Raw genomic sequence first — 15,157 nt, forward strand, 5'->3', positions numbered from 1 at the left:
GGAAAAGCATCAGAAAAAACTGCAAAGGAAAGAGGAAATCTCTAGAGACATGTGTGGTTTGCCCATAGGAAAGTGTCTGATATTTTCCAGAAATTAAAACTGTCCTGGTAGTTCTCTTGTGGTGCAGTAGGTTAAGGATGCAGCATTACCACTGAAATGGCTTGGATCACTGCTGTGGCTCAGGTTTGATCCTGGCCTGGGAACTTCCATATGCTGCATGTGCAGCCAAAAAGAAAAAATATGTGTATCCTAAATCCTATTCTCATGATCCCAGGAGCATGGAAGTGTTTTCCAACATCAACTCCCTAAAAGGAACTTGGCTATGAGATTCATATCAATTTAATTACACAGATGTAATGATTAGTCTCGTCCAGTATGGAACCTTTCATTCCCCTTCCAATGGCAGGGACCCAGACAGAGACCTTTCTGGCAGCAGAGCTGTATTTCCCTTTTCCATGACTATGTGTGGGTGGGCTGAGCAGCTATTTTGGAACCAGGCTATACTGCAGGCCACTTGCTATTGCCTGGTGGCATTTAGGCCAGGAGGCCCCTGTTCCATTCAGGTGCAGCCTGTGGAGTTAGAATTGGTAAACTAGACAGAAGGTCCTGGGGCGCCAATCCTGGAATGAATTTCTAGGGTTAAATTTGACTCTGCTTCTCCATCTCCAGGAACAGCCTTACCCCAACATGATCTTGCTGTGTTCTTTTCTACACCCATTTCACTGGGTATTAGGAGTTGAAGACCCAGGAGGGAGGACCTCGTTAGGGAAGTTGAGCTATTGCTAGTCTTCAGCTTTTAGCCTGGTCATACCATTTAGTAGCTGATCAACAAACACTTCCTGAGGATCATGTTCAAGGCCCTGGGCCATGCACCATGAGTGTGCACACTGGGTACCATGCTTCCATCTCCCTCCATTAACAGAGAGGGCAGGGGACATGAACACAGGAGAGGCAGCAGTAGGACTGTTAAGTGGTACAGATAGTGAGTGCTGTGAGATTGGAGGAAGGAGGATGGCTTTTCCAAGTTGCTTTTTCAGATGGCTCTAAATCTATCTCTGCAACCCCTGAGAACACTCAGGTAATTCCTTATTCAAGGGAGGCTCTTGATATATATTGAATTGAGCATTTTTTCAGTAGTTTGTCGTCCATTTTTTTGGCCTTCAAGTAACACAATATTTAGTTTGCAGCAGATGTGCAAAAATTTTTTCAGTGGTGACATCTCGACTAACATTGCTGTGCAGCCCTCAGGGGACTCTTGGTCTCAGTATTAGCGGTCTTGCTGTGCAGAGGCATGGAGATGACAGGATATGCCAGAGGCCTCAGGGGTGCTGCTGGGCTCAGAGCTCCACCTCTCTGGCATTCACCCTATTCTTCAGGCCAGAGAGTGACTAGAGGAGTGCTGACACACATTCAGAAGTCTTGGCACCTCTGTTTGCTCTCTCCATCACACTGAAAGGCCTGGACCATGGTTTTGCCTGATGCCCTGCTCATGCCACCTTACACCCAGTGCCCTTGTAGAGATATGTTTCTAAGCTCAAGAATTATTCATAGACCAAGAGGCACCTGTTACTTCTCAGCCACTGAAGTATTACAACTGGGAGAACCCTCAGGAAACTAAGCTCAGGAGCCCAGGGGCACTCACCTCAAAGCACACCCTTGGCCTTTGCCTCAGCCCCAGTTCAGAGGCTCTGCCTCCAGGCAAGTTTAGGATAGTGTGGGATGAGATTGTCAGAGACACTTTATCAGCCCCTTCCCATCTGTCACTTGCACTCCCTTCTTTATTAGATGCTGGAAGGCTTCTTAATTTTATACCCAGGGCCGTGCAAATAAAACTTCATTTCCCTCCCCAACCTCAGACTATCCCAAGCCCCTCCCACATAAAAATTCAGAAGCGCCTCTGCCTTCTGGGGTGTAGTCTGAGAAGCTGGGCCTGGAGAGGACATAGTGGGCACAGCCTCAGGATCCAACCTGAGAAGCTCCTTTGCACTTCCCACTGTGTGAGGCTGTAGGTGTCCCTTGGAAGACCTAAGAGGATTTTTTTTTTCCTCTTCTCACAGCAGAAGGTAAAATGACCAGACCCCTAGCAGCATAATAGTTTGACATAACAGTCTTCACTGTCTCAGGCCTGCCAGAGGCAGCTTCCAGAATTGAATGAATTGTGTTTAGTTAATCTTTCCATTTACTTTGAGCAATGGCTCTGAGTTTTTTAAATTAAACTAGCAATAAATGTCTTAATAGACATCTACTCTGTAAAGCTACCTGATGACCCTTTAAAAAAAATTTTTTTTTTTATCCTCACTTAAGAGAAGATGGACCTGGAGTGTGATTACTTTAATCAACTAAAAACAGAATCAGAGAGTTTGGGCCCATAAAGGGATGTGAGCTTATTTATATAGATGGAAACTGAGGCTCAGAGAGAAAAGCAACTTGCCCAAGAAATCGCATTCAGAATTTGCCTTTTCTTTTTCTCTTTCTTTTTTATTTATTTATTTATTTATTTATTTATTTATTTTTTTTTTAGGGCCATACCCACATCACATGGAGGTTCCCAGGCTAGGGGTTGAATCGGAGCTGAAGCCACTGGGCTACACCACAGCCACAGCAATGCGGCATCCGAGCCATGTCTGCAACCTGCACCACAGCTCATGGCAACACCAGATCCTTAACCCACTGAGCAAGGCCAGGGATCGAACCCACATCCTCATGGATGCTAACCACTGAGCCATGACGGAACTCCAGAATTTGCCTTTTCTTACTCCCTCCCGTCCCTCCTGCCCCAGATGCCCTGCTCAAAGCTGAACACAGAAGACTTGCCTCCCTGGGGAGTTCCCTGGTGGCCTAGGACTCAGTGCTCATACCGCTTCAGCCTGGGTTCAATCCCTGGTCTGGGAACTGAGATCCCAGGTTGAGCCACTGCACACTGCAGCCAAAAAATAAAACAAAAAGACTTGGCTCCCTGGCATGGAGCATGCTCAGGACAGAGATCCCTTGCCCATCCACTTCCCCACCCCCTGATGGGGGCACATCTGGATCCCTACCCAGGAAAGAGAAAAGAGAAGGCTGATCGTGACAGCCAAGGCAAAAGTCTGACGGGGAAGCTTGAAGAGCACAGATACAGGGAGGAGGCAGCGGCAGGCAGAGGTCTGGTGCAAGTCCCCGCCCACCACCTAGGCAGGAGATCTAGAGGCCAGGAGAGGAAACGTTCTGGAACAGACTCCCTGCCACTGAAGGCAGAACTGAGGTGAGAAGGGAGCTCTTTCTCTGAATTAGGTTTGATGATGCCTGCCAGCTCTATTTTCTGATGACCTAATTCATGGTGAAAGTGCAGTGAATTTTGGGCTACTTAGCCATTGAAAGTAAATGGCGTTTGGGGACTTGAACTTTCCAGCCAGCGTTGGGCAGCTGCCCACTGTCATGAAAGGCAGAATTTGAAAACCTGGCAGGGAAGGAGCAGGGTTCGTCTGCAGTATTGGTATGTGAGAACATGAACACTGAGTAGTGAGAATTGTGCTGACAGAGCTGGACTGTAGTGTAATTCAAATATCTAGTTTTCTACCCCCATCCCTGGAGTCTTTGCCCCAAGAGCTGCTAGTGACCAACAGACCCTGGAGAAGGCTGGGTCTAGTCCATTGATCCCCAGACCATCAGCATCACCTGGAACTTGTTAGGATCCACCCCAGATCCATGGAACCAGACACTGTAGGAGAGGGGCCCAGCATTCTGTTTTAACAACTTTCCAGGGGATTCCAGTGTAGGTGCCAGTTAGAACCATGCACTGATCCATACCATGCTCTGGACCAGTGCATGGTATGGTTCTAAATTTGTTTCTTAAGGAAACTCTGCCTTCAACTGAGCTAGCCATTGCCTCCCATCTCGCTTCACCCCTCTATCCATCTCCACCGCTGGGACAGCCACTTTTGGGAGATTTGGGCTTTGCCCTGTTGCTTTGCACAATAAACCATCTTTCCACTCTCTGCTTGGCCCCTGGCCCGGCTGTCTCACTTTTCTCCTGGGACTTTCAGTTTTGTTATTCCAGTGAGGTTGTCTCCACTGGCAAGTGCCAGCAAGGGGGGCATTTATCATTGCGGCTTTGTACCATCAGTGGGACCACAGGCCAAGAGCCATGCCCTGCAGCCCTACCTCAGATTCCTATCTGCTCTGATGAGAGACTTTTCAAGGGAAGCCCTGGCTGTCCTTCTCAGGAGAAGCAACGAGAATGACCTATCTGGTCCTAGCTAGGGATGTGAGTGGCTGTGGGTGGCGACCTTGGGACTCCAATCTGAGAGCTCTGAACTCTCCCTGTCTATACCTCCTCTTTGTCCACCACCAGGACAGGCAGTCACCTGGCAACTCCAGGGGGAAGAGTCTGAGGCTCGTGTAGCTTTAATGCCAGAGACAACCAATCATGATTTTTGAGAGAAATCAAGAGTTAACTTAATGAAATACATTCTGCCAGATGCCTTTTTCTTTTTATCCTAGTTGATGCCAAGGCATTAAAAAGTATGGTGGCTGCTGGAGTGGTCTCGTGTCTCATCCTCCACCTCACTCACACCTTCCAGAGTGCTGGGAGCCTGTCAAGAGCAATGAAAAGAAGCGCCTCCTTTGTCCCCATGGCACTGAATAGAGCTGCCGGGCCTCCGAAGGGTTTGGGTTGGTGGCTTATATTTGATGTTTTCTACTCTTTTTCTGACTGTGTCTGAGGAAAATAGCCTTAGGACAGGGAGAAGGCGCAAATCTGTGCCTTGAGAGCCTCATGGGGCAGGTTTCCAATATGGTGGCCATCCGCATAAGCTCAGGGACACAGCACTAGTGGACATGTAGCAGGACCCGGCCTAGTGTTCTTGCCCAGGGAGGACTGGCTTCTCTTCCGTGAGAGCACAGCCTCATGGCTAAAGCCTCGTCATTTCAAGTCCGTTCAGCCTAAGGGAAGAAGGGGTCACGGGGCAGGGGATGCCGGTAGGAAAAATGCACAGGGTTTTTATGTATGTTATGGCTCTTGTTTTGAGCCTCCTAAGAGAAAGATATAGGAGTTCCCGTCGTGGCTCAGTGGTTAACGAATCTGACTAAGAACCATGCAGTTGCTGGTTCGATCCCTGGCCTTGCTCAGTGGGTTAAGGATCCGGCATTTCCGTGAGCTGTGGTGTAGGTTGCAGACGCGGCTTGGATCCTGAGTTGCTGTGGCTCTGGTGTAGGCTGGCAGCTATAGCTCCGATTGGACCCCTAGCCTGGGAACCTCCATATGCTGCAGGAGCAGCCCAAGAAATGGCAAAAAGACCAAAAAAAAAAAAAAAAAGAGAGAGAGAGAGAAAGATATAGTGTGAATCATATATCATGCTATACCTTTTTTTCTTTTCTTTTTGTTAAGTTTCATTGAAGTATAGTTCATTTATAAGGTTGTTATAATTTCTGCTGTCCAACAAAGTGACCCAGTCATACATAATCACATCTAGTCTCTCAGATTCTTTTTCCCCAAAGATTGAATCTTGTTTTGCAGCTAAGGAAACAGAAGCTCAGACAGGTTAAGGGACAGGTCTGAGGTCACAAGCTGAGAAGTGGCAGAGCAGGGCCTTGAGTCCAAGCCCAGGGCTCAGTCTCAGTGCACCTTCCCAGGGCCCTTTCCCTCTCTGCCTCCCTCAGTTCCAACGGAACATGCGTGACTGATAGGATAATTGAAAAGAAAACTGCACAAGGACTCAGAAATCCTGGCCCCTCTCATTGTGGGATGTGTCCAGCTCAGAACCCACCACATTTGTTGACACTGCCAATAAACAGTTTTCTGCTGAGGTGGAGGGAGACTGGGGGAGAGGCTCCAGGATTATGAGAACCAGTGAAGATGCTGAGCTTGACATGTTGCTTCTGATCCTGGCCACCCAGGCCACGCTCCATAACCCTAGAAATTTCCAGATTTGCCCAAATAGCATGTTCATTTGCCCTTTGCAAAAAAAAAAAAAAAAAAAAAAAAAAAAAAAAAAAAAGGGCAATACAATGTTTCGTCAAACTGTCTTTAGGTTTGGATGCAGGAGGATGTCTGTTTACCCCAAAATGCTGGATTTTCTTTACAAATTATCTGGAGCAACGTTGTATGAAAGGAAGGATGTGTGTGTGTGTGAGTGTGAGAGAGAGAGAGAGAGAAAGAAAGAAACAGAGAAAGAATATGAGCTTCACACAGATACAAAATGCTGAGTGTTTTTTCTAACAAGCTTGGCTGAGTTTTTGGTAATCCTACAAATGTGACATGACTAGTCCTCTGAGATATTCAGCACTGGCTGGAAAAATACAACCAAAATTTATTCAATCAATAGCAAGAAACAGTGATGCTACTAAGAGTCACTTTACTGTAAAAGTGGCCTCACCATGGGAAAAATAAACGAGTTTGCTTTTCTTCAGGCCCAGCTCAGGGTTTTTTCTTTCCAGTAACTTTCCCGGGTACAAAGAATCCTCCCAGGAAGGAGCACCTGGGCTCCGGCAGCTCCTCACTGATTTCTCACTAAGTCTAGCCCTCTCCGTTAGCCCTGCTCTGACAAGCTGTACAACAGCAGGTTTGAAGGCTCTGCTCAGAGGGTCTTAATTGCCCTTGTTGTGTTTGGTTTGGGCCATCTGTGCTGACAGGACACCAAGTCCTCCCTCTCATGACGTTTATGTGCCCAGTGACCGCCCATTCAGGCGGAATGTGTTCTCCCCACCCCCACACATGTCCTCTGCATGTCCTGCCATGTGCCCCTGAGCTAAGCCCATTCTCTGGCCCAAGGAAGGACTGCCAATGGGGCTCCCAGGGCACCATACCTGGCATCTGAACCTACAGATAAGCATTTGCATTGTGAAAATCACCCCGACTCCCTCTCCTTGCATGTAAAATGGGGGGTATCAGTACAAGAAGGTGCCGCGTTTCTTAGGGACTTGTTGGAGCTTCTAGCTGCAGGAGTCTGGGTGAGCACTGTTCTTCTCTCTGTCTCCACTTGGACTTCCCTCCTCGGCCTGGCTTTTCCTCCAGGAGCCATGTGGCCACCTGGCCCCAGGGTAGCCATCAGGTGCTTCAGTCTAGATACTAAGTGCCTGCATGGTTGTCCTTCCCTTCCTCACTGCCCAGCTCTGGAGCAGTCTGCTATGAGCACAGGGAGTGAGGGCTGGCTGCACTGAGGCAACCTGCTATACAGACAGGGTGGCTGCATTTCTCCCTGGAATGAACTTCCCGTCTTCTCCCAGAGGGAGCTGGCTGCTTTTCTAGCTGCAGCCTCAGCAGTTCCTGGACAGATTTCGTTGGTTTACAACTAAGCAAGAAAAGTGGGCCCCTGGGCCAGGAGCTCAGCAGGAGTTCTGGCCCTTCAAAGAAAATGTAAATTGGCATGGAACTTGCTGAGGTTAAGAAACCTGGGACCCTGCTGTTAGCATCTGTGCCCCGAAGCTGGGCTGCTTGTGGTGTGTGAACACGGGGGCAGGACTGCACCCAGTAATTGATTCACACCCTCTGCTCAGCGTACTCATGCCCTGGCCCTGAAAAGAGGAGCTAATGTGGCTGTTCCTTTGTGACATTAAAGTGCTTTTCCACAGCATCTGCTCCTAAACCTGGCAGACACTGGCACACACATGCCCTAGAGGACACGGATGAGGAAAGCCAAGAAGTCTTTGGCCTACAGGAAATGTAAAGTCAGAATAGAGGCTGGGATGCCTTCTCACCCCTAGTGCCTCCATGCTTCCTTCTCAGGCTCCCAGGACAACTCGCTCAGCTCTTGCTCCCTCCTTGCACCCCATCCTGGCACAGCCTTTCCCCCACCTGCACTCACGCACTTTTGGCCTGCAGGTGCCCACCCCCCACTACCCTGTCTCACCTCTGCCGTCTCAGGGAGCCATGAAGCCATGGCCAGCTCCCCTTTAACTGCATGTGGCCCAGGATGTGTGAAAGTAGCGATGGCTCTGGCCCTCTTCAAGACCCACATAGTTTGCACTTAGCATCTGCCTGCCTCACAGGAAAGCTGGCTCGAATAAGGTGAGACCCAATGAGTGGGGGACTTTCTACATGTTAGCCCCTTTGATCAGGGTAAACCATGCCAGCATCCCTGGCCTTGACCCTTTGATGGGTTAAAATAAAGCTGTTTCCCTGCCCAAGGGTATTGATTATGAGGCAGAAAATGCAATTAACCTTGAAGAGTTTAGGTCACTGGCCCAAGCCTGCTTACTGCTTGCTGCCTTAGTGCCTTCCCTAAAGAACAGATGACAAACCATAGAGAACCAGAACCAGGTGCTCCAGGAAGGACCACGAATATGAATTCTCATGACCTCAAAGTTGCAGAATGATTCTAAGGGGCTCATGAATCATTCTGGGCATCCCATAAAGACAGCAAAAGGGTTGCACATATATAAACTACTATTTTCAAATATGTATAAGTACTATTGTGGTTCATAAAAAATAAATTTATTTTTTAGATAGGTGCTTATTAAAAAGTTATTTTGACCCACTCATGCCCTCATGAAGAGAATAACCTCTGAGGTTTAGCTGGATTTGGGCGCTCTGCCTCGGCTCTCTCATCCTGAAGATAAACGGCCTCAGGCTTGGAGCCCCGACTTTGTGACTAAACAGTAATCACCTGTCAGCACGAGTGCCTGTTTCTCCAGTGTAATCAATGGCACAACATTCAGCACACAACACATGGGTTAGCCATAGCGCTGGGACAACTGCCGGCAAAGGGAAAAGGAGACAGAACTCTCTGGACTTTGCCATCCCACCAATAGAGAAGACTGGCTGCCGGAGAACTTCCCAGAAAGCCCCAGCTTGAGGCAGGGAGACCACAGGGAGGGACTCCTAGGACACCACTGGCAACTGCAAGTGCAAAGCCAGGAAGTATTAAATTCCTGAACCCTAGGCTCTGCCAGAGGCTTGTTGTAGGGACCCTACCATGAGGGTCCAGCTGAATGTGACCTTCCAAAGGCTGCCTGGGGCCACCCGCCAGCCAGTGGGTGCTCCAAGGGAGGGCCAAGGGCATCTCTGTGTGAAAGGTGCCCCGGCAGCTCTGAGTTGCTTCTGCCTTTGTGTTTCTGTGGGAATAGAAACGTCATGGGATTCTGCTGTAAGGGAGAGCTCTGTTCCTGCCTCTCCCCACTCCCTCCCTCCAGCCTTGAAGACACAGCAAAGAAAGATGCTTCTCTTCATTAGTCTCCACAGGAGCCTTGTAGCTCAAAATCATGTATCCACCATGGGTAAATGGGAACCCGAGGGAACGATAACTTCATGGTGGGGAGCAGGAGTTTCACCAAATTCTGAGAAATAATGAAAAAACGATCCTTTTTTACCGACAGAGGGATGTATCTTTTTTTTTTTTTTTTCCATAACTACCTGAAGAGAAAAGCCATGCTTCCTTTTACTTCCTGTGAAGTGGCAGAACTCTGAGGTTGGAACTACTGAATTAATGTTCTTGCCAGCTAGGAGTCCTACAAGCATATTTGAGCTCTCAGCCCATGAGAATGCATTGTTTTTACGGAAGACACGATTCTTATTAAAAGTCCATATGATTGTTGTATGTAAAGAAGTAAACTAATGTCTCCAGCCATTAAAACTCACCCCAGGAGGAACAAATTAGGGGTATGGGATTAACAGATGCAAACTATTGTATATAAAATAGGTAAGCAACAAGGCTATACTGTGTAGCACAAAGAATTATACCCATTGTCTGGCAGTAATCTATAGTGAAGTATAATCTGCAAAAATCCTGAACCACTAAGCTAGTCACTTTAAACAAATACAATATTGTACATCAACTATACTTCAATGGAAAAAAAAAAAAAACCCAAAACAAAAACCCACTCACTCCAGCTGATCCCAGTGTAGTAGCCAACTTGGTACAAAGTAAAATTTGTAGAGAAAAATATTCATAACATGCAGGTGTCTCTTAACATTCCATGCTTTGAGAGAGATAATAGTACAGGACATGCTGCTTTGAAATAAGGTTAAGCATATTTCCTCTGTTCCCAGAAGAACCTTAAAAATGAGCTTAAGCTCTTCCTACTCCGAGGCATCAGTAAGGAAAGAGTTGACAGCCCCTGCCCACATCGACAGTTGTTGATGGAGTCTTTTGGAAGACCTAGTTTGTGGCCCACCACCCTGACGTCCCAGTGTGGTTCATAACAAGGCTAGGTGGTGAGACTAGCTGTTTCTGGTGGCAGACCGAAGGGTGTGTGAACAGGGCCGCTGCCCCAGGATTAGGCTATGGGAGGGAGTGTGAAGCCAGCAGAAGAGGGGGAGATGCCCACATAGCACCACCTCCCTTAGTTGAGCTGTCCACTTGCTCATCCTCCCAATCCTGCAAGGATAAGCGTCTTAAGATATTTGCTGAGAGATTTGATATCCTGCCCTAGTTCTCCTTGGAGAGTATAGGGTGAGCCAGCAGAAGGGGAAGAGGTGAGGTATAAACCTTTCCAGGAGGTCATAAAGATCTGCCCGTTCTTGGAGCAGCGCCAGGTCCTTCTGTAATTACCCATGGCCTTGGGCCTTGTCCCAGGTGAGGTACTTTGGCCCTTATAAGACCACCTTGATTTGGATTCAGAATTAGACATAGATCCACCAGAGATGGGCATCTCAGCTGGGCTGCAGGGACCCCTGGGGACAGGCCCAGAGATGCTGTCTTGCAGAGCTCCAGCTGTTCTGACACTTTCCTGCAAGTCATTCTCCTCCCATCTCATCCCAGATATCCAGGCAGGTCCCTGAAGGAGAAGGTTTTAGGTTTAGAAGTGGCCTGATTTCCTGACATTTCGTAAAACCTTTTAGCCACCCCTCTACCTTCTCTTCATCAATTTGACAAATAATTATTGAGGACCTACTTGCCATATGGCAAGCCCTGTGCCTAAATCCTGGGGGAGGGCACCTGCCCTCATGAAAAGCATAGTCTAGAAAGGGAGCAGATGATAAACAAGTAAATGAATCAAAAGATCATTACAGACTGTTGTTAGTGCTATAAAGGAAATAAACAGGATAAATAGATGAGATAGAAAGTGCCAGGGAAGGGCCATTCTACAGAGGAAAGACCTCTGCAGAAGGAACATTTGAGCTGAGACCTCAAGGAGAGGAAGTGCTGCATGAAGAGCATCCCTGGCAGAGGGACTACAGGACACAGGGGCAGAAAAGCCTTGGCATGGAGAGACTGTGGCCGGACAGTGGTGAGAATGGCTTAAAACAAGTTCAGAAAAGGAAGCAGGAGTCAGGTCGTGAAAGGCCTTGGAAACCGCCATCAGAGTTGGGTTTTATTCAGAGAGCGAGAGAAGCCCCTTACTGACAGCATTAAGCAGGAGCGGGAATGTAATTAAAGATCATGTGTGCTCACTGTCGCAGCTAAAAACGGTTCGGTGAATCTGTATGTGCTGCTATAGAAGGAGTCACAAGATGCCCTAAGTGGGAGAAAATCCTCAGAAAGAGAATACAGTATACAATATGCTGCCGGTGTATTTTTAAAAGAGGAGCTGTATATCCATAGAGGCTGCCCCTGTATAAAATAACCATGTTGAGGACACACAAGAAGCTGGTGAGGGGTTGCTTATGGGGAGGGGTGCTGAAGCATCAGGTGAGTAGGACAAAAGGGAAACTTACCCTTCGTAGTATACCCTTTCTCTGTGTTTGAGTATCTTACTGTCTGCCTCTACTAGTTATTCATTAAAAAAGACAGTTTGTCTAAATCATGGTCAGCCTGACCACCATGTGGAGCGAGGCTGAGCACAGGAGCAGAGGACCGGCTTGAAGGCTCTGGCTGTGGTCCAGCTGAGAGATGGTGATGGCTTCACCTGTGGGGTTGGTGATGGGGGTGGAGACAAGCAGGAGGGTTTGAGATACACGTTAGAGGCAGAGACAGTGTGTTCCACACAAGTCTGGAGGAAAGCTGCGTGCCTTAGAGATGGGAGCTGGGATTACCTGACTCCTGCAGCCTTCTCTGACATCCATGTGGAAGGAAAAGTTCTTGGGCTCCTTCCAGGTACTAAAAGCCTCTGGATTCCTGAGAATATCAAATCTGTCACAGTAGTTAAGGACATGTGCCCCTTTCATACCCTCATGCGACTATTACAAACAATTTTTTTAGGGCCGCACTTGCAGCATATGGAAGGTCTCAGGCTAGGGGTTGAATCAGAGCTAAAGCTGGGGCCACAGCCACAGCCACAGCCATGCCATATCTGAGCTGCATCTGCAAACTACCCCACAGGTTGTGGCAATGCTGGATCCTTAACCCACTGAGCAGGGCTAGGGATTGAACCAGCATCCTCAGGGACACCATGTCAGGTTCTTAACTCGCTGAGCAATGGGAACTCTCTGTTTCAAAAGATTCTTAATGACTGTTAAAACAAAATTGCACTGAAGAAGCCCATCCATTTCTCATGGGAGCTTGCTTTCTTTGCAGAGAGATGCCAAAGGCCAGTACCTGTTTGACCTTCTTTGCCACCACCTGAATCTACTTGAGAAAGACTATTTTGGGATCCGCTTTGTGGACCCTGATAAGCAGCGGGTAAGTCCATATTCAAAGCACATGTGGAAGAGAGGGTTGGTCAGTAACCTGAAGCCCTGAACTGACATTCATGTTCAGAGTTTAGCCTCAGTAGTCAGGGGCCAGCTGGACCCTGCAGTTGGGTGTCATCTCTTCAGATCATATTATGAGACCTGGAAGACACTCACATGGAAGCAGAGCTCACCTGGTGTGGCTCATCATTTTTAAGATGCTGAAATGGCAGCCTGGAGAGCTGAAGTGAGTTGCCCAAAGATTCGCAGTCAGAGGCAGGGCAGCTGGGTTAGTGCTGTGTTCCCAGAGCCCAGGTCACAGGCTGAGGCTCTGCTGCCCCTTCTCAAGTACATGGGCTGACTTGCCCTGTTCTGGTCAGGAAGGGCCTCACCTAAGTGCCATGACATCCCAGTCTGGGCAGGACAGAGAAGGAGCCAGACTGACACGGGCCCTTAACCCTTGCAAATGCTGCAACACTTGTTTTGTCCTGCACAGCATGGGCAGCTCTGCAGACACAAGGCATTGCCAAGGGCTCTTATTATTCCAGGCAAATTTAGGAATAAGCACATTACCCCTAGGACCTTACCTACCCCTCCAGCTTCACCTCCCCTGACCAAACAGTACTGTGACTCCACACACATGTCTGTCTTCTCTCTGTTCAGAGCCTGCAGCTCTGCAGTTCTCCTCTGGAGCACTGCCTCTCCCTTCTTCATTTCTCTACTCTCCACACTTTCCTTCTGGCTCACTCCTTCTTACACATAAGGTCTCAACTTCTTTCAGGAGGCCTTCCCTAACTCCCACTCTGAATGAGGGGCCTCTCTGGTGCACCCCCATGTGCCCTGTACCACCCCTATTGGAGCACTTATCCCATCCCTCTGTGATCACCTGTTAGAGTACCTGCATTCCCAGCAAAAATGTAATTTCCGTAAGGGCATGGACTTTATCTTATTCATCTCTGTATCCCATGGAACTAGCATGGGGCCTGGAATGCACTGGATGTTCAATAACTATTTCCTGAAGGAATGGTGAAGGGGTGAGTAGTTACAGGGTTATGGTGTTATGTTCCTCCTCTCCACTTGCCCAGCTGTCCTGCTGGCTGACACCTTCAGTTTCTGTAACTTCTGCTCGGTGTGGGGATGTTTTTCTGGCATCAGCATTGCAGTGGGAAAGTATGCAGAAGCATTCAGGCTTCAGTGTCTCCCTTCCCCACAGCCCTGCCACCACCTCCTCTCCTCTACCATTCTCCAAAAACACTGTCACCATGGGTCCGCTCATTTTTTTCATAGTTCCAAACATGGGCATCATCTCTGTCACCACTAGAGACCTTGGAGCCCCCAAGGGCACAACCTCCCAGCAGTGCCCAGGCCCACAGGTAACTCTCTCTCCATGCCAGAGTCAAGTGCTGTTTTGTTCTTTGATGCTCTGAGTCATTGTGTCTCCAGGTCACATTTAGGGTTTTATGCTGAACGCATGAGTTGTAGGAGAGACTCAAAGGCCTGAATTGGTTTCCTTTGACAAGCCCTGTCCCATTTTGCTACTGTTGTCTCCTTCCTCCCAGCTCAGCAGGATTTCGAGCATCATCAGTGTTTGAGAAGGAATGTCAAGGTCAGCTCCTCACCCATAAAGGTTGAACTGTCTTTGCATAAATACTGTCCTTAGCTCTGGACCATAGTGTAAGACCCCAGAAGGTGCCATGACCCGAGGAAGTTATGTGTCCTCCTGGGCTATAGGTGTCCATTCAGTCTATAACAATAGACTGTGTTTACAAAAGAATTTTTGTTGGAGTTCCCATTGTGGCTCAGTGGTTAACGAATCCAACTAGGAACCATGAGGTTGCGGGTTCGATCCCTGGCCTTGCTCAGTGGGTTAAGGATCTGGCATTGCTGTGAGCCATGGTATAGGCCACAGATGCAGCTCCAGGCTCGAGTTGCTGTGGCTGTGGCATAGACTGGCGACTACAGCTCCAATTAGACTCCTAGCCTGGGGGCCTCCATATGTCTCGAGTGCGGCCCTAGAAAAGACAAAAAAAAAAAAAAAAAGTTGTTGTTGGTTGTTTTGGGGAGGTCTGAGCTTTTCCACTTAAGAAGAAAGGCCAGTTACCCCAAAGTTTCTTCATCTCCCAAAGACGGTGGCGTCTGAAGAAAAAAAGAGGGGGGGTGGGGAATATATCCTGTTACTTTTTAGTTAAATCAGGATGTGCTTGAGAATAAGTATATGGAGGTGACAAAGATGAAAAGCCAAAGAAGATAGAGAGAAATAAGGAAATGGGGGAAAAGGAGTAATAAACCTTCGTGAGGTGGCTCCCATGTGCTGGGTTCTGCACTGGGCACAGACCTAGATCTTTCAGCTCAGGAGCCTGTGCATGAAATGCTGGGATGTAACAGGCATGAAGCTAAGAGCTTCACATAGTAGTCAGTCCTTACTGCAAACGAGGTGAGCATCACAGTTGTACCATCCATAATTCAGACGAGTAAATGGTCTTGGGACAGATTACAGAACTTGCCCGAGGCTAGAGGCAAAGACTGTCTCCTGATCCGACCTGCCTGACATCTGACCCTGTGTGGTTTCTAGGGTTCCACGGGGAACTCATACCCCATAGCCTCTAGTCACATGGTTCTGTGCCTTTACTGAGAGAGAGTTAAGGAGAGCAGGGGGGCTTGAAAGGGTACTTGAGAGTCATGGGGAAATGG

At 48.2% G+C, this 15,157-nt stretch overlaps 1 protein-coding gene across 28 annotated transcripts in view; it reads left to right on the forward strand.

Annotated features, from left to right (window-relative positions):
- Positions 1-15,157, forward strand: part of FRMD5 (FERM domain containing 5) — a 333,353-nt gene that overhangs the window by 271,387 nt on the left and 46,809 nt on the right. For 24 of the 28 annotated variants that reach the window (XM_084971621.1, XM_084971641.1, XM_084971725.1 and 21 more), the window contains one exon: positions 12,372-12,476. In XM_084971621.1, coding sequence (XP_084827747.1) covers positions 12,372-12,476 — 105 coding nt within the window. Of the gene's footprint in view, positions 1-4,479; positions 4,651-12,371; positions 12,477-15,157 lie in introns of all 28 variants that reach the window. The other 4 variants (XM_084971719.1, XM_084971665.1, XM_021096613.2 and 1 more) reach the window with 1 other exon arrangement.

This window comes from Sus scrofa, chromosome 1 (assembly GCF_054392235.1).
Source record: "Sus scrofa isolate SSC_HxYL_T2T_F1_AM1 chromosome 1, Sscrofa_HxYL_maternal_Yorkshire_Landrace_v2.0, whole genome shotgun sequence".
Classification (NCBI taxonomy): domain Eukaryota; kingdom Metazoa; phylum Chordata; class Mammalia; order Artiodactyla; family Suidae; genus Sus; species Sus scrofa.